Source organism: Xenopus tropicalis, chromosome 5 (assembly GCF_000004195.4).
Source record: "Xenopus tropicalis strain Nigerian chromosome 5, UCB_Xtro_10.0, whole genome shotgun sequence".
NCBI classification, from domain to species: domain Eukaryota; kingdom Metazoa; phylum Chordata; class Amphibia; order Anura; family Pipidae; genus Xenopus; species Xenopus tropicalis.
This window is the reverse complement of record NC_030681.2, coordinates 21248809-21273116: the sequence shown is the minus strand read 5'-3', so window position 1 is coordinate 21273116 and position 24308 is coordinate 21248809. Positions and strand designations below refer to the sequence as shown.

At 43.8% G+C, this 24308-nt stretch overlaps 1 protein-coding gene across 2 annotated transcripts in view; it reads right to left on the bottom strand.

The window, feature by feature from the left end:
- Positions 1-12486: 12486 nt before the first annotated feature.
- Positions 12487-24308, bottom strand: part of ppp1r21 (protein phosphatase 1 regulatory subunit 21) — a 36154-nt gene continuing 24332 nt past the window's right edge. For both annotated transcript variants that reach the window (XM_002935373.5, XM_031902059.1), the window contains exons 16-22: positions 23788-23880; positions 22405-22638; positions 20450-20485; positions 18691-18807; positions 18056-18154; positions 14584-14712; positions 12487-13124 (exon numbers count right to left, since the gene is read on the bottom strand). In XM_002935373.5, the coding sequence (XP_002935419.3) occupies positions 13095-13124; positions 14584-14712; positions 18056-18154; positions 18691-18807; positions 20450-20485; positions 22405-22638; positions 23788-23880 (738 nt within the window). In that variant the 3' untranslated portion in view covers positions 12487-13094. The remainder of the gene's footprint in view (positions 13125-14583; positions 14713-18055; positions 18155-18690; positions 18808-20449; positions 20486-22404; positions 22639-23787; positions 23881-24308) is intronic.

The following is a 24308-nucleotide window of genomic DNA, read 5'->3' as shown; positions in this document are numbered from 1 at the left end:
ACCCATTTTCTCACACAGACATTCTTGGCCAACTTTTTAGTTGTCCATCCATGAGGAGCTTTCCTTATAACAGTTGTGGGCTAGTGCCAGGCCCAGACTGGCAATCTGTGGGTTCTTGCAAATGCCAGAGGGGCTGCTGCATTGTACCCACTGACTATGAGCTGCTCCTCTCTCTGCCAATCATGAGTGGAGTCAATAGCTGGGGCAACTGCTCTATCAGATTTCTTACCAGAAGTCCCATGAAGAACTGCCATAGAGTCACATAGGAACTCAGCCCAAGGTTAAGTGGGGACAGAGAGAGAATGATGAAACCACAAGGCAGAGCTTAGCTGGCTGCGGGCTTGGCACGGGACTGACAGCAAAGAATGTATTTTTTTAGTCTGTTTATCCTCATTTTGCAAAACATTTGAAAAGCATGTTATGTTTTTAATAAATCTTGTGGGAATACAAGATCACTTGGGAACCTACTGCACCTTAGTGTAACTTACCAGCTCCACTTATAGTGTCCTTCTGTCTAGGCTTATAGCCACTTTTTGTTTGGCTGCTAACCTTCTCCATTAAACGGAAAGGCCATTTTTGTGGTGGGGGGTTGTTCCTGGAGGGCAGGGTTGGTTTGTTATGGTTTGTTTATATGAAACAAAGAGTGCCCGGATATTGACTATGTTCTAAGAACTAAAGCTAAACAAAGAATTGGGTTAGATGGTACACATTATATATTGGGGTTCTGAACTGGTCCAAGGCCAGCAGTTGTGCTTTGCTTGTGGGTCAGGGCTGCTCTGAAGGCAGTATCATGTATAATGGGGCTTAATAATGGGATCACTAGAACATAACACTGGAGAAATGTCAAGCCGGTTACTTAGAGCGGAAATGTAGCTGTTGAATCAGCTGGTAGGAGGTGCCTCTGCCTTTCTCTACTTGGCCCCTTCCCAAAATCTTCTTATTCCCAGCAGTTCATTGGACTTGTAGCTACAGACTGCATTACACTTGGAGAAGTGACAAATCCTCCGGGATGTTACACACACACAACTGGGAATGTTCTGAGAAGAAAGTGATTGAAATAAAACAGCCAACCTGTCATCTCATTTTCACAAAAAATGTAAAAATAGCAAATTGCACCTCATACTGAGATGGTTTCGTGTGAAATAATCAGGCAACAGAACCATTAAATACTGTTTCTCTCCCCCCAGTCCTTTCAGATTTAGCTTTAGTTATAAACATGAGCAACTGGAACTACTTCAGATGTTTTTGGGCTACGAGGCTCTTGTGGGTTCTGGGAGTTGTGGTGCCAAAACATCTGGTGGCTAGTGTGGGTTTCTGAATGAAGGAGGCACAGGGATGGTGGGCAGCTTCTTTGCAGCAGCTGATATGGAGTCTCAGCTCCACTTACTCCCAGTGAAGGTGCCGTTCATGTTAAGAAGGATAAATTACTCTATGGCCCCAGTCCACCAAGCGAAAAAGAAATAAAAAAGGGGCCCTCTTGTTCCCCATATGCACACTTGGGGTGCAAACTCGTTTCCATGCATAACCCACAAGCAATTAGCTTTGCTAGTCTTTACCAGCCCCCCATCTCCATGTGCTGCCCCCCCAGTAGCTGTGTCTGCTCTCCTGCTAATTGGCCTTTGCATAATATACTTTAGCCATCCGCAGGGGGACAAGAGGGGCTTCTGCCTTTCCTTGGATTCTTCCCCACTGGAACCTGACCAACTGGAAATCAGCTGATGGGGGTGCTTGTGGGCACTGTTGCAGTTTCTGTGAGTGTCTCTGTGTGCCCCTTGCCTTCCCTCCAGGAACAGATGGAACCAGCGATAAACTTTAGGGAGTGTTTCCCATTGGCTAGGTCAGTGCACATATTGGTTTGAATTTATTGTAGCTTGAAAGGTGGAATTCCAGTAGTATGTAAGGTTTCCATGATCGGAATGTGACATCTGGTGAATTGCTTGTCTTCCTTTATCTACAGTGGGATGGGGGGGTTACAAAGCTCAGGCTTTAGCTCTGTTTTTCCATCCCTGATACATTAACCCAGGGTCATAAGTATAAACCTTTCAGTGTTCACCCACCCCCATGAGAGATTTACCAGTGGCTCTGGCACCTCTTGCTCTAGCCCTAGAACCCCTGGCTCTGGCACCCCTTGCTGTGGCTCTGGCACCTCTTGCTGTGGCTCTGGCACCTCTTGCTGTGGCTCTGGCACCTCTTGCTGTGGCTCTGGCACCTCTTGCTGTGGCTCTGGCACCTCTTGCTGTGGCTCTGGCACCTCTTGCTGTGGCTCTGGCACCCCTTGCTGTGGCTCTGGCACCTCTTGCTGTGGCTCTGGCACCTCTTGCTGTGGCTCTGGCACCCCTTGCTGTGGCTCTGGCACCTCTTGCTGTGGCTCTGGCACCCCTTGCTGTGGCTCTGGCACCTCTTGCTGTGGCCCTAGAACCCCTGGCTGTGGCTCTTGGCCTGTAATTGTGTGCTTTTCTTGTGACTTCTGCATATCCCCATTATACCTCTCTTATTGAGCCTGTAGTCTGTCCTCCCCGCAGGTTCATGGCTTGAGGGCAGCATTGGAACCAATTACCAGTAGCAGAAATGCCCTATATAGACCCAGAGTCCCGACTTTATGATGCCATAGTTGATAGCCTGAAGGTACTTTCTTTTACATTATATATTCCTCAACAGCTTGCAACATATCTAGGTGCTTGTGGGAGGCAGTTACACACATTGAGATGTGCTTGGATTGAATGTTGCTCCAGAATATGACATGTGTCCTGGCAAGACAGATACATCAATGGTCCCAGAGGAGCCCACGTGCCATCAGAATTAATGGCGATGCCTTCCCTTTTACTGTGCCAGTAAAGGAGCTGAGAGCATAGATTTGTCCAGGGAAAGACTGATGAGACCTGGAAGTCATTGGTGTTTTGAGGACAATTTAAAGTAAAGACGATGGCAGCGGAATGTGATATATTAACTCTGCAAATGTCCTTCTTAAAGCACAAGTGGGAATGTTGGGAATAGAGATACCACAAGAAATTCGCTGTGGATAAAGGTTCATACAAGAGCATTACTCCAGGGGGAGAGAAGCTGAGAACTACAGGTTGTATCTCCCAACAATCCTGTCTGGAAAGCAAGGCAGTTTATATTATGCCCCAATGCCCCAATTCACCCAGTTAAACCCACATACTCTGTAACCTTCATTGTGCTTAGGTAACGATCCATCCCTTCTAAATAGAGATAGTCTGTTGGTTACTTAGGGTTACCGGCATGGCCAGTAAAATACTCAGCAGGGTCGGGTGGGCATTAGACATTTACCGGCAATGTACACAAATAAACACTTTTTTCACCCAGTGGGAGTGCTGCAATGTGATCCCTTTGAAGTATACAGATGGTCACTTAACATAATACAGGGTCCCAACCCCACCCCTTTACATCACTGATCCCACCTTCTCTCAGCCCTGCCCACACCCCTTGTGTCATCAGCCAGTAAGGACCCCAAGCAGTAGGTGCCAATCCTATTTGTATATCAGTATTTCTGGGATTGGCTTTAGGGTGGCAATTTTTTGAGGTGCCTGGACCTCATTGTTAGTGGCCACACTGGTTAGAGATTAAAACTGCTGTCAGATCTCCTGCTGGCTCAGGCCCCAGTGTGCCTTCCATCTTGTTATTATTAGCAGTAATAGTAGTGTTAAGCGGGCACAGGGCTTAAACGTTGCTATCTGTCTGGTTTTGACCCGGACAGCCCAGTTTTCGGAAGGGCTGTGAGTCTAAACTGCCTGCCCCGTTTTTCCAAATTAGGAAAACCAGACAGGACTTTCCTAGATAGACATGGTTGCATCATAGCCCCGCCCCCTGTGAAGTAATTGCCCCCACCCATGAATTAAGTGCCACGAGGAAAGGTGCCAACCCTACTTGAACTAGGGATAGGCTGGTTGCCTCAGGCACAATTGGGGTGAGCAATTTGAGGGGTAAAGATAGGTGGGGGAGAGAGTGTAGCAGGAGCTGGCATGCAGACTGGGGGTGAGAAGCTTGTTGGGGGGCAGTCAGTCAGTGCACCAGGGCATGCAGTGTTGCCTTGGGCGCCAATACTACTTGACCCAACTGCATGGGTGGGTTGTGGGTGGGGGAGATGGGTGTTTGTGAGTGTGTTGGGTGGGGACACGTGTGGACAGCAAGGCAAGGGTGCACCAAAAAGATATAGGCCCCTGTACCACAGATGGATATAATATGTAGTAGCTATGTAGCCCAGCCCTAGCACCAGCGCCACGTTTAGCTTATCAGCAGCTGAGACCCACATGTTGCACAACTGTAATGAAGATATCTATCCATCCAGCGCAACCCAATGAGGCAAATGGAGCGCTGAATAGCGGCCCAAACAGCAAATCAAGAACATATTTAGCCGGGGACTTTGAACTTACAATGTGGGGCATAAGGGGTCTGTTTTTCATCAGAGACTAAATTGATCTGGCAGCTCCTACAGAGACAATCATATTGGGGCCAACAAACCCCAAAACCAATATGGCGGAATGTTCAGCCCCAAGCTTCTATTTAATCTGCCGCAGTGCCTGTGCTTCTGGGCGGCTCATTGTTATCCCTTTTTCATTCCTCTGTTTGGTGACAATGATAGGCTTTTTATTACACTTCGCTACCGATGAAAAATGCTCTCTGCTCGTCTGCAGTGCGCCGGGAAAAAAAGCCCCGGCAAGTTACTGTCTGGGAAAGAAATAACTTTGTTAACAAAGCATTACACGTCTCGGAAGAGGATTTAAAGAGAAGGAATGTTCATAATTTGCCAGCCATTTCCGTAGCTGTCACCCTCGCCATTATGTCACTAATCTCTGAACAATTCGCTGGATTGGTGAAAAATGACTTTCATAAATCTGAGGCTCAAGAAGCCGACGGAACGTCATTAAGCGGAACATTATTTAAATGGGGAGAAATTAAGCAAATGGCGGTGGAGAAGTTGCAAGTTGGCGTTCTTATGACTTTGACACAGTTGTGGGGGTTACGAGGGTCTCCGGCTCATCAGCGGGAAATTCACTCGAATGCAGAGCAATCAGCCATTAGGGAGTACATGAAATTGTCTTTAAGTGTCTTCCTGCGGCCAGCGGCTTGCATTGGGCACCAGCGACTGTTTCATGAGATGATTCTGATGGCACCGAGGTGAAGAAGGATTCAGGCTGAAGCTGAAAGATGGAAAGATACATGGTTGGTAGGACTGTGTGCGCTCATTCACTCTGGGAAACTCCTGGCAAGAAAGAAATGTGAGGTCCCTCGCCCCCAGATTCACAGGTAACTCCCTATCGAGTATTTGTCTTTTAGAAGTACTCTGTCTATATACAGTATATATATATATACAATAAAGGTTGGTTGCACTCCAATATCTGTGTTTCTTAAAGTATTATTAAATACTAAAATTAAAATTTTAAGTTTCGGTTCCTGCTTGGGGGCTTTTTCAGTGGAATAAAACACGGATACTGGAGTGCAGCCAACATTTATTGAATATATTAAATCTTTTGGTTGTTGGCATCCTGCTTCAGGGTTGGACTTGGGGGTCCCGGGCCAACCAGGGTTGTCACCTCAGGGTCCCCCCACACACCCCTGGGGCCCCTGCCTTGGACATGAGGTCCTCCAAAAGCCAACGTTGCACTCCCCCCTGTGCATACCTTGTATTTTCCCCTTGTGTCCCTGATTGGGGAGTCAGAGTAAAGCGCTAGTGATGTGTGGGTGGACATTTTGTCAACCTGCTCTGACCCTAACCCACTGCCTCCCAACCTGACCCAGCAATGCACCTCTATTTATAGACCCGCCCCATTTCTGACATCATAAACGGGGCGGAGTGGGGCAGGTGTGAGCCTATAAATAGAGGCTGAGAGACAGGCAGTGTAAGGTCACAGGCGGGGAGGGCGGAAGTGAGAGCTCAGACCAAACCCACCCACGTCCCCCCAATATTGTGTGAGTGGCGGCCCAAACTCTCCTGACCTGCAGGTAAACCCATAAGTTTCAGGCCATCCTGCACATCACTAGAGAGCTCCTATAGTGTCAAATGGGGAGTGGGTCTGGGTCTGTGAGGTCCATAAGGGTCAGGACTCACCATTTTTCTTGTAGCGCTGGCCCAGTCTGACCCTCCCCATAATATACCGCTGCTGCCACAAGCACCAGTGCATCACACAGTGACATTCCTCACAATTCTGTATTGGGTAAAGCCTTTCCTGTCCCAGCAGAATGAAAACCCCATGCACAAAGCCAGCTCCATACAGAATGGGTTTGCTGAGATAGGAGTGGAAGGATGTGACTGTCCTGACTTTAACCCAGCTGAACACTTGATTTGGATTTGGAACACCCCCTGTGAGCCAATCAGTGCCCAACCTCGTGTGACTGGAAGCAAATCCCACCAACAATGCTCCAACACCCAGTGTGAAGCCTTCCTAGAAGAGAAGAAGTTAAAGGCTGTTTTAGCAGCAAAGAGAGGACCAACTTTATATTAATCTCCTTGGTTTTGGTATAAGATGTTGGAAAGGCAGTGGTTCTCATACTTTTGGCTATATAGGGATAAATATATACAGCTATTGCTTTTATCAAGGCACAGTTTCATTTTTGTCTAAGTGTTTTCACTGCTGTCAGGTTGTCTGGCCACAGCGTTCCTTACAGCTTTCCATAGTCATTATAATTCATTATATCTAAGGGTCAGGGTTTTGTGGCCTGAGGTCAGTGAGTGTATGGCCAAATAAGTCAGTCAGGGACTTTACATAGGCATTGAGGCATTAGGCAGGTACCTCTCTTGCCTACCCCTAGTATGCACTCTCTTGCCCCAGACACTACTAGTGGAGGGGGGGTGTATGTGTCTGTGCCTAAGTGAGACATACCAGTACCGTATATACTCGAGTATAAGCCGATCCGAATATAAGCCGAGGTACCTAATTTTACATAAGAAAACTGGAAAAACGTATTGACTCGAGTATAAGCCTAGGGTGGGAAATGCAGCCGCTACTGCTAAGTTTCAATAATCAAAATAAATACCAATTAAATTACATTAAATGAGGCATCAGTGGGGTATATGTTTCTAAAAATTTTTTTACAAAGAAAAACAGTGAACTAGCTCTAGTGGTGAAGAAGGTCAACAAAAACAATATGGTATCAACAATGATACCTTAAGAGTACTACCCCCTTAGCTCAATCAGCAACCAAGCTAAAACACAAAGAGTTAAAATCCTTCAAAACTATGGTTTATATAGAATATAAAGTGCAATGTATAGTGCAGAATGGGGCAGGTGAGGATGGTAGATGAAGATGAATTTGGAAGCGGGCCAGGGCACTGGAGGGTCTGGTTGCAGGTGGTTTAATTTGCACACAAAGGACAGAGGGTGCTAGTCTGGAGGGACCCATGGCACCCGACTCGAGTACAAGCCGAGGGTAACTTTGTCAGCACATTTTGGGTGCTGAAAAACTAGGCTTATACTCGAGTATATACAGTATATGGGCAAAAATTAGTCAAATATCCATTGGGTAGGTATGGAAATCCCATTGGACAAGAAGCACATTGGCACTTTGATGTGGATCTCATCTGACAGGTCTTTGCAGGCCCCTAAGCCCAACCATTGGATCAGCCCAATTAGTCCCAGAATATGGGTTGCCAAATTGGGTCCGGATGCGCTCATTTGATGAGTGGATCTGGCTTTGGTCACCTTTAGAGGAGTTCTGGGAAAGGAAAAACAGACATCTGGCACTCTGGGCCATTTTGGGTGTGGCCAATGGTAGTCTTTTAGGCAAAAAAATACGATTATATTAAAAAAGCAGGACACCTACTTTACAAAGTATATAAATCATTATAAAATACAGTCTAAAAGAAAATCTTCCTTACTTCAGCTTTTCTGAACATCACATTTTACACTTTACCTTTCAGAGGACCCCTGGGAAACAAAAAACAAACATCCAGCACCCAGGGCCATTTTGGGTGGGGTCTAATATACGTAAGGAAGTCTTATTTCAGAGATGAGCGGTTGTGTAACTGGGTGGGGAACAAAATGATTTCATGTAATTAGATCATTAGTTTTTAAAGACATTATATACTCGAAATTCAGATTTTATTCACATTTGCTCAAAGAATTTTAGATTGAATATAAATAATAAACAATGGACACATTAATGATTGGAGCATTCCATACTGTGCAGGGGTTGAGTAGGGAGTAAAGGCAAAGTGGGGGGGAAAAGACATCCTGCCCCTCCAAGTTGGAATTGGATTAAACTGGGACGGACTTGGAACTTAATCTGGAAGAGGGAATATGTTATATGAAACAAACGGCCGCACAAAGCTCAAGGGCAAAGAGAAGAACAAGGAAAGCACCAACAGGAGGGAAAGCACCCTGCCAATGGCTGGGCAGATTTCAATAGTATTAGGCAGTAATCCCCTCTTGCTCACCCACACTAAGAAACACAAGGGTGCAGGGAGTTGCACTTTGTACTTACATCCAGGACAGACAAGGCACTTTCTTTACACACAAGCAGCAGATGTTAATTCCACCAAGCAGGTTAACATACCTCTCTACACAGTTAATCCCAAAAGATCACACACTGCCTTTCCCTCTGTTCATTCTCCTACTCTGCTTTTATACCCTGTAGCCACACCCTTCTAGAACTTCCAAGTGTTTCCCTTCTCTCTAGCTCCCCCTAGTGGCCACTAATACTACACCAATAACTACTTAACCTAACTTAACCTTACCCACTACTACTACCTAGTGGCCAAACCCTGCAATTACCCAAAAATAACTAAAATGATCCCACATTAACTTTGGGGAACCCTTTCACCCCTCTTATAAACTAAAGGTTTTTATCTGGATGGGAGTGATGCCCGTTATAATTGTTATTATTCCAGCAGTGGAAAGGTGTTGAGGGATGAGCACTGGTGAAGGAAAATTTCAACTCAACCCGCAAAACTTAAACCCACAACATGTTTTCATTGTAGGACGACAGTGACAGATTAAAGATATTTACCAGTCCCAAAGAATTTAAATTGGCCTCTGCAAGCTTTGACACCCCCTCCTACTGCTTTGCCCCCTCCAGTTTGGATACCTTTTTTATAGGTAATGTTTTATTATTTTAAACATAAAGAACACAAAAGAGAACACAGGTCAATTGCAAAATAAAGTGTGTATGTGCCAGTGTGTATATAGGAGTGTGTATATGGGAGTGTGTATGTGTGTATGTGCCAGTGTGTATGTGTGTATGTAGGAGTGTGTATGTGCCAGTGTGTATGTGTGTATGTAGGAGTGTGTATGTGCCAGTGTGTATGTGTGTATGTAGGAGTGTGTATGTGCCAGTGTGTATGTGTGTATGTAGGAGTGTGTATATGGGAGTGTGTATGTGTGTATGTGCCAGTGTGTATGTGTGTATGTAGGAGTGTGTATGTGCCAGTGTGTATGTGTGTATGTAGGAGTGTGTATGTGCCAGTGTGTATGTGTGTATGTAGGAGTGTGTATGTGCCAGTGTGTATGTGTGTATGTAGGAGTGTGTATGTGCCAGTGTGTATGTGTGTATGTAGGAGTGTGTATGTGCCAGTGTGTATGTGTGTATGTAGGAGTGTGTATGTGCCAGTGTGTATGTGTGTATGTAGGAGTGAGTTTGTGTATCTATCTCAGGACAGATAATGCCCTTGAAAACAATAACTGTGCTGAAGCAGCAAAATGCCTTCTGCTGAAATTGTATTAATAGAGTTTCCTAATCTAATCGCCCCAAAGATCTCCAGTATTCAGGGGCTTTGCTACTGCAAATGACAGAGACGCAACCCATAAAGCAGCAGTGTCATAAGCAGAATTGAACACGCCGGGAACACAATTCTTGTTGTTAATTTAAGATTAATCTGGCTGAATAATGCAACCTCCCTAATATGAAGGCGGGAAACTCGTTGGCGGCAGCAAGATGAATAGGGGACTTGATACCGTCAGATTATTCCTGCCCGACGCTAATGCAAACGCTTCAGGTTTTATGAAGCAATCGAGTGGTGTCAGAGATAATTCTGGGGAATAAATGAAATGTAGGACCACGTCAAAACCTTTTTGTAAATCCATAACTCATGTCATAACCAAAAACATCCTCTGCTTTAGCAATTCATTTCTATCTTTTCTTTTGTTTAGACAGAATGTACAAGGGCCCGATTCATTGGTTAGACAATATTTCTCCTATTAAAAAAATAGGAAAACTACGGTAAAGGACAATATATATGTCACCAAGAAGTTCCATGGCCATATAAAGCAGTGCTGCCCAACTAGCGGCCCACAGGCCGCGACTCATCTTTTGTGTAAGCTTTAAATGGTATCAGTATTGAGATTATCTGCATTGTACACACCATATATCTGTTACTTGCATAGCCCTGTATCTTTCCCTACTCTGCCTGCCCTATGCTGCCTGAGTGTTTCATATGCTGCCTGCCTTACGTTGCCTGTGTGTTTCATACGCTGCCTGCCCTATGCTGCCTGTGTGTGCCATGCTCTGCCTTCTCTATACTGCCTGTGTGTGCCATACTTTGCCTGCCCTATGCTGCCTGTGTGCCATACTCTGCCTGCCCTATGTTGCCTGTGCGTGCCATACTCTGCCTGCCCTGTGCTGCCTGTGTGTGCCATACTCTGCCTACCCTACCGTTAAGGGTAGGCCCCAACTTTCTGGGGGCTCCTTCTTGAGCTAAGTGTGGGCAGTGTTGGATGGCCCACTGGAAGACTCATTCAAGGACCACTTCTGCTACCAATGATTATTGTTTAACCATGTTGCCCCAGTGGCCAGTCCAATCCTGATTGTGGGTAATCACAGCTCACCACCACTACCATTTCAATTCAATTCACACTACAGCAGACTAATGAGAAGTAAAGATAACTGGAAACCTAGAACTAAAGATAGAAATTGGCAGCACACAGAGAGGCATCAGCTTTGCCCCGGCATATGCCACACACAATAGGAGCTGCCACACAGGGGTATTAGGTGGTGGATACATGATGTACTCAAGCAATTTCAAGCAGATAAGAAATGAGCTACAAGCAGTTGCTGAACAGAAATATTTGCTGAGGATTAAGGACAGAAAAACATTCCCCCAATAATTTATTTCAGGAATTTCTGACATATTGTTATACTCAATATTTTTCTTTCCGCCCCGCTCCCAAAACAACAAGAGTTTGGAATTTGACTCTGGCAAAATTAAATGTGGAGCAATGAAAAAAAAAAAATAAAAAATTACTGGCATCTGACTTGTTTAGAAGATTTATGATTGGAACATTTCTATCTGCATCATATTATTACTGAGAAAAATGGTATTCTTTTTGTGCCATGATCTGGGACACTCGCTGAGAAAACTGCATTCGATGAAGAACATAGTTCAAATGGTATAAAAATCCATGCATGTACACCATAGGGCCAACAGTATGTATGTATTAAAATTGGCTATTTAAGCCACACCCACCATTGCTGACACGGGTGCCATTACCTTATACATAGCATGCTTGACAATTCTGCGCTTCCTACTTTGTGGAAACAGTTTAGGAAAAGCCGTTTTCGGTTTCACCACAATAAAAACCCCATAAATTGAGGTCCATACATAATGGGTTTGTGGAGATGGGACAGGAAGGATGTGACTGACCTGCACAGATATCTGACCTCAACCCAACTGAACCCCAATGTGAACCAGGCCTGATCCCCAACCTCTTATATTTCAGTGGAAGCAAGTCCCACCAATAATGTTCCTATGTCTAGTGCAGTGATCCCCAACCAGTGACTCGGGGACAACATGTTGCTCCCCAACCCCTTGGGTGTTGCTCTCAGTGCCCCCAAACCAGGAAGTTATTTTTGAATTCCTGACTTGGGGGCAAGTTTTGGTTGAATAAAAACAAGATTTCCTACCAAATAAAGCCCCTGTAAGCTGATAGTGTGCATAGAGGCCCCTAATAGCCAATCTTAGCCCTTATTTGGCTCCTCCATGAACTTTTATGGTGCTTGTGTTGCTCCCAAAGTCTTTTTACATTTGACTGGGGCTCACGAGAAAGAAAGGTTGGGGACCCCTGGTCTAGTGGAAGCCCTCCTAGAAGAGCAGACAGTCCATACAAAATTTCAGGGGTCCATAGATACAGAAGAATCTGACAGGTCTGCAGAGAGTCCAGTTGGAAACTTTTGGGATGGTTTGAAACACTGCCTGTAAACCAGGCCTGAATGTGCACCATCAGTGCCAACCTCTAACATATATCAAAGGAAGGAAATCCCACCAACAATTCTACAATAACTAGCAGAAGCCTTAATAGAAGAGTAGAGGGTAAAAGCTGTTCTAGTAGTTCTAGTGTTTTTGTAGCAAAGGGAACAAAGAAGGTCCATACAGAATAGGTTTGCAGAGATGGGATTGGATGAAATTGGCTGACCTGCACAAAGCCCTGACCTCAACCCAACTGAGCTCCTGTGGCAATGGGTAACTGCTCCCAAACTTAGTGCCTTTTATTACATATTAGGAGAAATACTTGTTTTCCCTAAATAAGCACACAAAGCACAATTTCATAAGAATTTATTGACAAAGTCGTGATTTTTCTTTTTTTTTTTTTGACTATACAGACAATGAAATGTAGGAGGAGGAGGCATTATTTAAAATTCAGCGCAAACAGACGATGGATAGCACGGAAGAAGTGGTTCCCTTTTAGACATGGAGGTGCCGGCTACGATACGACGTGAGAATCGGCAGGAAATCCTACTGTAACGTGTATGAGGCACATACATGAAGCGGGAGCATACAAAAACCTTAAAGCTATAAGAAGAAAGAAATTAAAATCCTTTTTTTCTCTTTAAAGTGCAAAATAAAAACAACTTCCAAGGAATTGGTTAGTTTGGAGTGGACATTATTTTATAAAACATCATTTCCCATAATAATAATTTCACAGGTTCCCAAACCATTCCAGTGCCACAGGGAGTGCAGTGATTGAGCAACACAATAGGGTAAACCCTCTGCCCCCCCCCATTCCCCAATAGGCCGATACTCTTCACTCTCTTTCACAGCGAGGTTTCATTCACAGAGAGACCAGGCGCTCTCACAGAGACGAGCAAAGGCCACCCTGCAATGAGTATAGCAGCAACTTCTTCTGAAGCGCAACCGCTTGTCTGAACTACCGCATCTTGTTCTTCTTAGAGTTTCCCTATGGGTGCAAATAACAAAAAAGGTTAGAACGTATGGGCTTATATGGATATTACACTTTTGGCAATAGCATGTCTATCCAGTCATGAACTGCTACTTTCCCTCTGGGCAACTGCTCAGGCTAAGTGCAACATTCATCATGTGGATGGGCAAAAAACTACTTTTAGAATTTTGGGGGGTTCATAAACAAGGTCCCACTGCCAAATTAGAGACTAAACATGTGACTAGCTAAATACTAGTCCTGGGCAAGTAGTGGAGAGTGAAGGGCATCCATGGGAAAGACACGAGACCATTCCCTTGGAGCAGCAGTTGTTGGAATTTTTCAAGCCCCTCTTGAAGGTCCAAAACTTTGTTCCCTTAGCTCATAACAAAGTCACAGACTACAGATCCAGCAGCAACTTAAGGCAGCCATACACGGTCCGATTCCAGCTGCCAATCTCAGTCCTTTAGACCGATGCAGTAGCTTATCTGCCCGTGTATGGGCACAAACGACGGGTCTGGCCGACTGGCATCTGGCCCTAAATCGGCCAGATCTCAATCAGGCAGGTTTGATTTTTCCATTGGATCAGGGACAGCATCAGCTTGGAACCACCGGCGCCTATAACCAGGGCCAATCGACTGAATTAACCCGATATTGCCCGCCCGTAGGTGGGGATATCTGGAGAAGATCTGCTCATCACTGGGTGACCTCGCCAAAGAAATTAAATACAGCGTTACCTAAGGGCAATGGCACGTGGAGCGTAGATCGCTGAGAGAAGTGGATCTATGCTCACTGGGCCCTTGCCCTAAAGCTGGGCTTTTGGCTGTATCTAGGAGAGCTGTAGTGGATATAAGGAAGGAGCATGGTCTGGTTTAGTGTCTTATAGCCTCTCCCAGGCTTGAGGCATAGCCAGCACAGAGCTAGATCCTTGGAAGCAATAAGTGGTTAGGGGAAGGTAGCCAAACACCCTTAACTACAGGACAGGTTATCCAGAATGCTTGGGATCTCAATACTTTAAGTCTACGAAAATAATGTTTAAACATTAATTAAACCCAATAGGACTGTTTTGCCTCCAATAAGGATTAATTATATCTTAGTTGGGAGCAAGAAAAAGCTACCATTTTGTTATTACAGAGAAAATGGAAATATTTTTTTACAAATAGTTTTACATTTGTATTTTATTTCATTAAAATGGAGTCTATGGAAGATCACCTTCCTGTAATTCAGAATACTGACCCAATTCTGTTATTACAGGTTCTGCTGCTATGGATCTGCACACTTTATTGCACAAAGCCTGTTCTGTCTGGAAATAACTGGATGTCATATATGTCTTCCACTGCATAGCCCAATACACTGTCCTGCACCAATACCTATAACGGACTTAACCCTTGCTCTACCTTGTGTCAGACCAATGCTCAAACAGGTGCCCAATATCACTCTTCCATACATAATCTATTATTGTGGGAATCCAGACACGCACCTTGGTAGCCATCTTTAAAGTGTCTATCTCTTCTCGTTGTTTGGACAAAGTTTCATTCATAATACAGAGGTGGTCGCTCATCATACTCAACTGATCCTCGTAACTTCTCTTAGTTGTAATTAATTCATCCTAAAGAACAAAAAACACATTTCATTAAATGCTACATTTTTGGAGTTTAAAGTTCTAGGCTTCCTCAAGATGAACCGGACCCTACGGTTATGGATTGTGAGCTTTGTGCTCCAGGCTGCTAGGAACTGGCAGCTCTATGAATTCAAAGCCAGTAACGTCTATTTCAAGTTACTTCGGTTCATTTGGTTCCTACATTCATCCAATCACTGAATCTGTCAAAGAGGCATAAAAAGTTAGGCTGATGGCAGACGAGGCGTAGGGCGGATATTTTCGGCAAGTGGAAAAGAGCTTGCTGCAAATAGGGCGGTATTTTCAGCAAGCACTTTTCTGGTTGCCGAAAATATCCACCCTACGCCTCGTCTGCCATCAGCCTTACTGTGACTCCATATAGTGTGGGGAAATGTATTGGTTGCATCATGAGAAATGTAACCAGTGGCGTAACTACAGGAGCACAGACTCGGTAAGACTGCTCCCATGGGTGTTGGAGTAGGGAACCCTCAGAGGGGTGCGTGGGTAATGGGGCTTAGAAATACACTTTTCTGTGGGCCTAGGAATAGGACATATTGTTTCTGTGCCTAATGTCGCCCCAGTTACATTTTTAAAACTACCCAATTGATATCTAGCTGTTTTTTAACCAGATATTAGTTGGGGAGACCTCTTGGAGGCCCCATACACAGGCCAATAAGCTGCCAAAATGGCCCTTTATTGGCTTGTGTATGACCAATTTATCACTGTATCAGCCAAAGTGCCATAGAACGTTACTCTGACTCCTGGGAATGTATTATACGTCTACAGTTACAGGAAGGGTTCCCTGTCTCTCTGCACTCACAGTAGTATTGTTTATGATACTTATGATAATAAAGCTTATATATATATCTGTAACATAATTAGTGAATAATGTACCCCCTAATGTATTTTCAATAAGGGGTTCCATGTTCCATACAGGACATGAAACTCTATATATTATATATATATATATATATATATTATATATATAATATATATATATATAGGCTGAAGGTTCATACACCTAAAACAAAACATTTAAAAAAAAAGTTTCAATAGTGGAGCACTTTTGGTATGAAAGTTTCCCTTTAAGGATAACAGGAGGGAGGGGGGAGAGGAGCAGGCAGCAGGCTCTGCTCTTATTAAAATGCCCATGTATCTTTCTGACAGTGCACACGAATAGAAAACTACATTATTCATGTCCAAAGCAGCAAAACTAAAGCAGCGCTGACGGCAATCAGTATTCTTCAACATAAAGGTCATGAAGGAATCCAAAGCCCAGGGAAGGAGAGGAGATAAGGGGAGAGAATGTGATGGCATTAATGCACTGAGGATAAATGAAATGCTATTTAGAAAACATTCCCAAAGTCACAGAGTCTGATGGAAACACCGAGACATTGGCTTCTTTTTAGAATGGTATCAGAATTAGTATGAGATAAAAAATATAAGTGGCTTTGTATAAACCATTCTCCTCTAACCCCCCTCCTCCGGCGCTAATATGGCAGGGCAACAAAGCAACGGCAGAAGGTGGGCAGAGCGCCGAGCTACTCATTGCTCTTATAGCGCATCTAGAAAGAAATCAGCGCGTAAACAACCCACAAAACTGACTGTCGAAGTGTTGGATCTTATTGGTTTTGTTTTGGGCCCTGCTCAGAGATCTGCATCTGTCCGGCACAGATGTCCCACCATTTGGCAGCAGCAGGAGCGCCGGACAGACGTGAGAATCTGAGAGAAAGTTGTCTTTGTGCGGCCGAGTCCCCAGAGCGGGTATTACAGATATGAAGAGATGATTCAGACGCATGGTGTTATTAATGGGGAGGGATGAAAGCCGAGGGCAGTCACATTGATGTTAATGAAAAGAAGCAAGGCAAGTGGCAGTGGCGCTGTGGCTAATGCCCGGCTCTCTCGTGCTTTCTATACAATCAGCTATTACTGGATAGCAGGATTAATTACACTGAAGTAAAGTAACTTCTATTTTGCAGCACTGGCATTCATGTATCCCAAGGAGGACAAGACAGAGGCCTTATGTTAATTTAAATTAACTTTTAGTATGATGTAGACCAGGGATCCCTAGTCTTTTTTTTACCAGTGAGCCACATTCAAATGTAAAAAGAGTTGGGGAGAAACACAAGCACAAAAAAATGTACCTAGGGGTACCAAATAACTGCTGTCATTGGCTATTTGTTAGCCCCTATGTGGACTGGCAGCCTACAGGAGGCTCTGTTTGGAAGTTCACATGGTTTTTATACAACCAAAACTTGCCCCCAAGTCAGGAATTCAAAAATAACTCCCTGGTTTGGGGGCACTGAGAGCAACATCCAAGGGGTTGGTGAGCCCCCGAGCCACTGGTTGGGGATCACTGATGTAGAGAGAGCTATTCTGCGACAATTTGCAACTGGTCTTCATTCATTATTTGTAGTTTTCAGATTATTTAGCATTTTATTCAGCAGCTCTCCAGTTTGGAAATTCAGCAGCTATCTGGTTGCTTGGGTCCAATTTAACTTAGCAACCAGGCAGTGGTTTGATAGATAGGAATATGAATTGGAGAGGGCCTCAATAGTAAGATAATAAAAAGTAATAATAACAATACAATTGTAGCCTCATAGAGCAATATTATAAGTGAACTTACAGGTGAGTCACCCCATTAATGGGCACCACAGTAAGCCTGCTCACTAGGGCCATGAGATGCATGGCTAATATAGCACTCTGCTGGGGGATCCTGAGGGTCCATCCTTGCTACCCTATAAAGTTTAGACCTTATTCAGCCACTTTCAGAAACCAGTGAGCAGACACAGCTATCGGCCCCTTTCCAGCAAATACACTCACACATATACCTGATGCTTCTCCTGTATTTCTAACTCTTTTCTAGGTCGCAGATTTGAATTACTGAGTGCCTATCCTTTGTTATAGAATGGTTTATTCTTAGCACCTTTTCAAATGGTCTTTATTTTTTTATTTATTATGGTTCTTAAATTATTTGCCTTTCTCTTCTGAAAGAGCTTTCAAATGGGGGTCACTGACCCCAGCAGTAAAAAATGAATGCTCTGCAGGCTACAATTCTATTAATATTGTTTCTTTTTATTATTTATCTTTCTATTTAGGCCCTTCTCTGTTCATACAGTATTTCTGTCTCTATTGCAAACCACTGCCTGATTGCTAGGTTAAATTGGACCCTAGCAACCAGCTCCTGAAAATCCAAACTGAATAGCTGCTGAGACACATAGATAAGTAACACAAAAACACAATGACTGTGACTTTGCCTTGAGTGTGTCTGATCACTTGTTGGATTATTTTGGGGAGGACTGTTTGAAGACAAAAAGACATTGTGGAACTGTACCTGTAACTTGCTGATGCTCTGAACTGCAGATTTGGTCTCTTCTATTAGGCTCCGATTGGATTTGTCTGCCAAAGCTAACCGCTTAGCAAGCGCCCGGCACTGCATATTTAAATACAAATCAGAATGTTATTACAGAGGGGCCGGCTGAAAAGTACATACATTTCCTTCTAATACCAGAAAAATCAATTCACAATATTATTTTAGTTTATTCTTTATGTTAAAAAGGAACCAAAATTTGTCAAAGAGCCCCACACAACACAGAAACCCATCATATACCTATTACTGTTATCTGCTCCTGTACCATTTATATCATGCTGAAATCCAGCTGCAAATCAGTTCTCTTTCTGTATCATTTGAAATTCTTGCAGGGGAGGAGAGACTAAAACACTGATGTTACAAATTGTAACAACTACATTACCCACATTGCATTGCAATGGGAAGTTCCTTTCCTAACCGATATCATGCGTGCAGGGAATTGTGGGATCTGGATGATGCAGGCTGAAGGCAGGCTTAGGTAACTGTTCCAAATCACATTATTACATGAAATGGCTGCATATTTATTCACTGATGTACATTGCAAAATTGCTTAAAATTACATTTACTTTTCAAAAAGCGTAAGTTGTGTTTGAACATACCTCTGCATACAGATGGACCGATTTGCTGTCTGCCTGCTGTAAGTGTGTTGTGAGCTCTGCTATTCTCGCCATGTAATGATTTTTGATCAGCTCTTCTGTGGAGTCGCAATCCTGAGACTGTGAATACAGAACAGACTGCATTTAGAACAAGTAGACTAGTAGAATTGCAGCTCTCTAAGCTCCCAGCATTCTCTCCCAGCCCAATTTTTTGGTTCAACAAAAGCAGGAAGTGTAACAGGCTAAGCTGCTGCAAAAGCCCGACACTGACAGAAAGTACAGAGCAACTGCTTTAATATTGTAATAAAATGTATGAGCTAATAAATGAATGTTAGGTTTAGCCAGCCAGCAAGGAAGCAGCATAATGATGGCTCCATTAGGTGCCGGTGCCAACTATGGTATCAGGAACATGTGTGCATTCCCCACAATATAAACTTCATCCCATTAGGCGTCTGTTCAACAGCCAGATTGGGAGCTGCTCTGTATCTGCCTAGGATACGGTTTTGCTGTATTCTACAGAGACACTACAGCTAATTTATATTTAGTTACAAATAGCTACAGTGCAAGCTGGATTGGTGCAATGCTGAAGAACAGAGGGCATGTTTTACTAACTACCAAAAGGAGCACTGGCACCGGGGTATCAGGTACGTGAACACAATCACTGGGCAGTGCCTAACATTTGTCACCCCAAGTGATTGTACCTTTTCTTCTCCTTTAAACGGCATGCACGATGCAATGATTTAGCATTTTACATGCTCCAATACCAGAGATTTTATTCTGCTCCTTCTCTGTCATTGAAAAGAGGAGAAAGTGTGATCCCAGCAGCAAATTTGACACTTTATTCTGTCCAGTGACAGAGAAGGAGCAAACTGTCACGAAATGCTGGGCTACTCCATACCATGAAATGCTGGGCTACTCCATACCATGAAATGCTGGGCCACACCTTGGCATAAAAAGGGGCCATACCCTCAATCCAACTCTATTTACTTTTATTAAATTCAAAAATAAAAATGTTTTACATTATATACAAAGTAAGTGCCATAATAAGTGTGTTGGTGGATATTAGTGATGTGCGGGTCGACTATCTGTTGACGCACCCCTTCTCCACCTGCACTCGCACCCGCCTGTGGCCCCAGATGCACAAGCAGGGCAGTTAGGTCACGAGCAGGGAGGGATGCAGAAGGGCTCGACCCGCCTTTGATGCTGTGTTGTCGGCCCAAATCCACGGGTCCCAGGTTGGTGGCTCCTTATCACATGTATCTGATAGAGCCTTAGGGCTCTGGCACACGGGGAGATTAGTCGCCCGCGAGAAAACTCCCTGTTCGCGGGCGACTAATCTCCCCGGATTGCCATCCCACCGGCGAAAATGTAAATCGCCGGTGGGATGGCATACACGGCGGTGCGATTTCACTGAAATCGCGCCTCCGCGTATGCCATCCCACCGGCTCTATCAGATACATGCGATAAGGAGCCACCAACCTGTATGTTTTTGGTGTGTGGGAGGAAACAAACAAACATTCTGCAGACAGTGCCCTTTTTGGAATTAAACCAAGGACTCCAGCCCTTGAAATGAAATACATTATGTTTGCCCAGGAGCAGTAACCAATAACATGTTTGCTTTTAAAAAGGTGGCCAGTAAATGCCACCTGCTGATTGGTTGCTATGGGTTACTGCTCCTGGGCAAACTTCGTGCCATTTATTACTGCTGTAGAAACACAAGGCAGCAGTTTTAAGCATTACAGGAAGAATGTATGAGCTATACCTGCAGATCTTCTGTAGTGCCAGTTAGCATTCCAATCTAAAAAGGGAAAAGAGAGCAGAATATTAGAACATATACAGAATTTAGTTGCTTTTTTACCCATTTGCCTGCAAGGCATGGGATTGTGCATGAAGTACTGTAAGGAAGCGCAAAGGGTTACGTTTGGGGAAGGCACTGCGCTTAGCAGCCAAGCACATCTAATAAATTAGGTCACCAAGAGACGGCAGTTTCAAAGCTGCACTCCAGTTAGACTCTTCAAACGCACAACAGTGTTCCTGGGTATGTTTTCAACTGGCTAAATCATTTTATGCAGCTTATCATATTTAATTTATTGCAATCATCGAGTGCTCGCTGCCAAACCCGCCCGGGCCGCTGCCAGAAGGATCATTTCAAAGAGTGTCAAATGGAGTAGAGAGCGCAGACCCAGAGACTGCTATTTAGGGAATAACAAATGGACGGACAAATGGAAGACAAAGTGAATGGATGGCTGGAAGCATTTACATGGGTGGGTGAGAGTCTCTCTCTCTTGGGCTCACTTGTCAGACTATCAGTAAAGCCTCAGACTGTCATTAAAGGTACAAGTGGAGCTGGAATATGCACAATAGGCCAGAGAGAATACTTATGGAACAGGGAGGGATAAAGGCTCAGGCTGCTGAAATTCTCTCTAAATCTGTCAAAGAACCAAAACTGTAACAGGAAGCAGTGTGGAAGCAAAAGACAGAACTCTGTTATTATCAGTCATTAACTGGCTGATAGAGCCTAGCATGTATGTGTGCCTGGGTTTGTTTGTGTGCACTGTGAATCCTATGATCCCAGGGGGCGGCCCTTAATTCTTAAAATGACAATTTTTAGGATTACCCAGTAGCACAAACTACTAAAAAAAAATATGTTTTAATGAAAATTGTTTATTTAGATGAAGCAGGGTTTTACATGTGCAATATATGTTTATAGAGACCTACATTGTTTGGGGCTATAGTTTTCCTTTAAAGGGGATGTCCAACTTTTGCACAGCCCTAACAAAGTGATAGCAAGTGAACCGTTTTTCCAAAGACAATACTACAACAAAAATCACTCCTTGTCTTAATATCTTAAATCAAAGTATGGTTTCGGCAGATTAGTACAGATTAGGCAGAGATTGACAGCTGGTAGAAATAATCAGCGAGGTTAACTTGGCTTTAGGTGCTAATGTATATGCACCAACTGCCTGCATTCACACACAGCAGTAATCCTGTAATGGCTGCAAAAGGTCTAATAGTGTGCGAATGAGTGGCGCAGTGACCGGACATGGGTGGTGCCAAGCTGCTTATGCTGATTTTTAACTGCTCATCTCTTTGCTAACAAAAGTCCAGAATGGGGTTCGGGAGGGGACTATGGGTAAGAATCTGTCAAGGGTTCCCCAAACCTTTTTTTTTTTTTACCATTGAGCAACACTTGGTTATTTAGTAGTACAATGTGGACTGGCAGATTACAGGAGGCTCTGCTTGGCAGTACTCATGGTCTTTGTGCCTCCAAAACTTGCCTCCAAGCACCTGCTGTAAGGCCACTGGGAGCAACATCCAAAGGCTAGTGAGTAACATGTTGTTCCCAAGCCACTGGTAGGAGACTACTGGTCTATATGAAACATATATATGATGCATGTGAGGGTATGGGGATCAAAGATCAAATAAGTAACAACCCCAAATTAACAGACATAATGTAAGCACAACTGAAAATTCTTCTAATGCTTTGGGCAATGTGACCACCATGCTCCTCTCGGCGGGGGGAGACTTTGCCTATCTGATTTCTGCTCACATGAATGGAGAGAAAGGGAAACATTAATGTAGCAGATGCTGGCTACCATGAGAACCATGTTGGCTTAAACGGCTTGTGCAAAGTTGCTGCCATTCCCTAGATGTGTTGTGTGACACACTAAGTTGGCAGGTGGTTATAAGCAAGATGAACTGAAGAGAATTCCTTACCAAACTGGTGCTTTTTGTCTCTGTTGAGTTTGCCTTCCCATGCTCCCCTGCATTTAATAAGAAGAAGGCATTATCATGTGGCACCTCTGCCAGCTGCCCCATCTCTGTGCTCTTTATGAGAGCAGCGATTCTGTGAGTCTCTTTCTCCAGTTTAATCTTGGACAGTTGCGCCTCCAGCATCCAGTGCTCCTTCTCCTGCTCCAGCTTTCCGATCTTCTCCAGGCTTTGCTGCACCTGCCAAGGTTATAAAAGCCCAAAGCAAAGGATGAACTAACAATACACAAGGAAAATGGCCTATGAAATGAATGCCTTTCTGCGCTGGGCATTGTTAATAATTAAACAACCTCAACACCTTCTTTAATAACATTTTCCGGTGTACTGTGTAACAATATTATTAAAAAATATATATTTTTTCAAGTCTGCTACCACATTCCATTGTGCCGGAGCTCTGCCATTGTTCTCTTATTTATTGCTTGACATCTCTTAGCAATGGTTCTCAAACCATAAACCTGGCCTTCCTATAGGGCAGCTAAAAGGGGGAGTGGCCTTCTAAAGCCCACTCATGGAAAGTTTGAGAGTGAATGCTTTCTTTGATACCTGGATGTGTAGAAGAACAAAAGTTATGACAATGTATTCACTTAGATTGTAAGCTCTACGGGGCAGGGACCTCCTTCCTACTGTGTCTCATACTGCATGATACTTAATCTCTGTGTATTTATACTTATCTATTATATTTATTACATAGTTACATAGTTACATAGGGTTGAAAAAAGACCAGTGTCCATCAAGTTCAACCCATCCAAGTAAACCCAGCATACTTAACCCACACCTACCAATCTATACACTCACATACATACACTATATATACAACCACTAGTACTAACTGTAGATATTAGTATCACAATAGCCTTGGATATTCTGATTGATCAAGAACTCATCCAGAACACTTCTCCTCCCTATATGTAATTGTGTATATTGTAATACTGTACAGCGCTGCGTATCTTGTAGCCCTTTATAAATAAAGTTATACATACATACATCTGTCTGTAGTACTGTCATGACCTAAAGGGGTGTTTGACACCTAAGGGGAAGCTGAAGCCATTGTAAACCCCCATCATGCTCTGCAAAACTGGTGCAAAATGTCATCTTCTGATTTTATAGACTTTGCATATATATGTTAAGTGTGAAGCTTTTTTTATGCACTTCTATTGGGTAGTAGCATGTTGCAAACCTACCCCAGCCTACTAACCCCATTGCAATTAGTTACATACCACCAGTAACTGCTGATTGGTTGCAATGGGTTAGTGCTAAGGGCCAAATTGATTTTACAGTGTTTGGTTGGTTTAAAACAGAGGAAAACACCTTACAGGATAAAGACCCTACCTGTTGTGCCAGACCTTCCCTGCTTTCTGTAGAACTCAGAAGGACTCTACGATTCATTAGAGCCTCTTCATAAGGCACTGAATCTGGGCAGGGCTGTAACAGACAAAGGCTAGTTAGCGCGTGGGAAGGCAAACTCATATATACGCAGCTTCATATATACCCATTAATAATAGTTTAAGACACCAGTGAGCAAGCAGGTACATAAAAAGAAAGACATTGTGGGGAATTGTCTTCACCCATAGGTAAGTAAGCACCAAGTGTTTCAAATGGTTCTAGGGGTTAAGGTCATCACAAGTTTAGGCTGCCTATAGCTCAAATTGGTTTCATTTGTTCTCTTTCATCTCAGCTCTCTTATCTCACCTATACATAAGTAAATTAGTGACCAATCAGAAAACAACCAATTAATCCTGCAGGGTGCCCTGCCTTTAGAATAGCAGGAAAGCAAGGCTCAGCCGCTGTTTTGGGTCCAGAAGGGAAGATAGCGGCTTCATTACCTACAAATAAACTTCCTATCAAAAGCA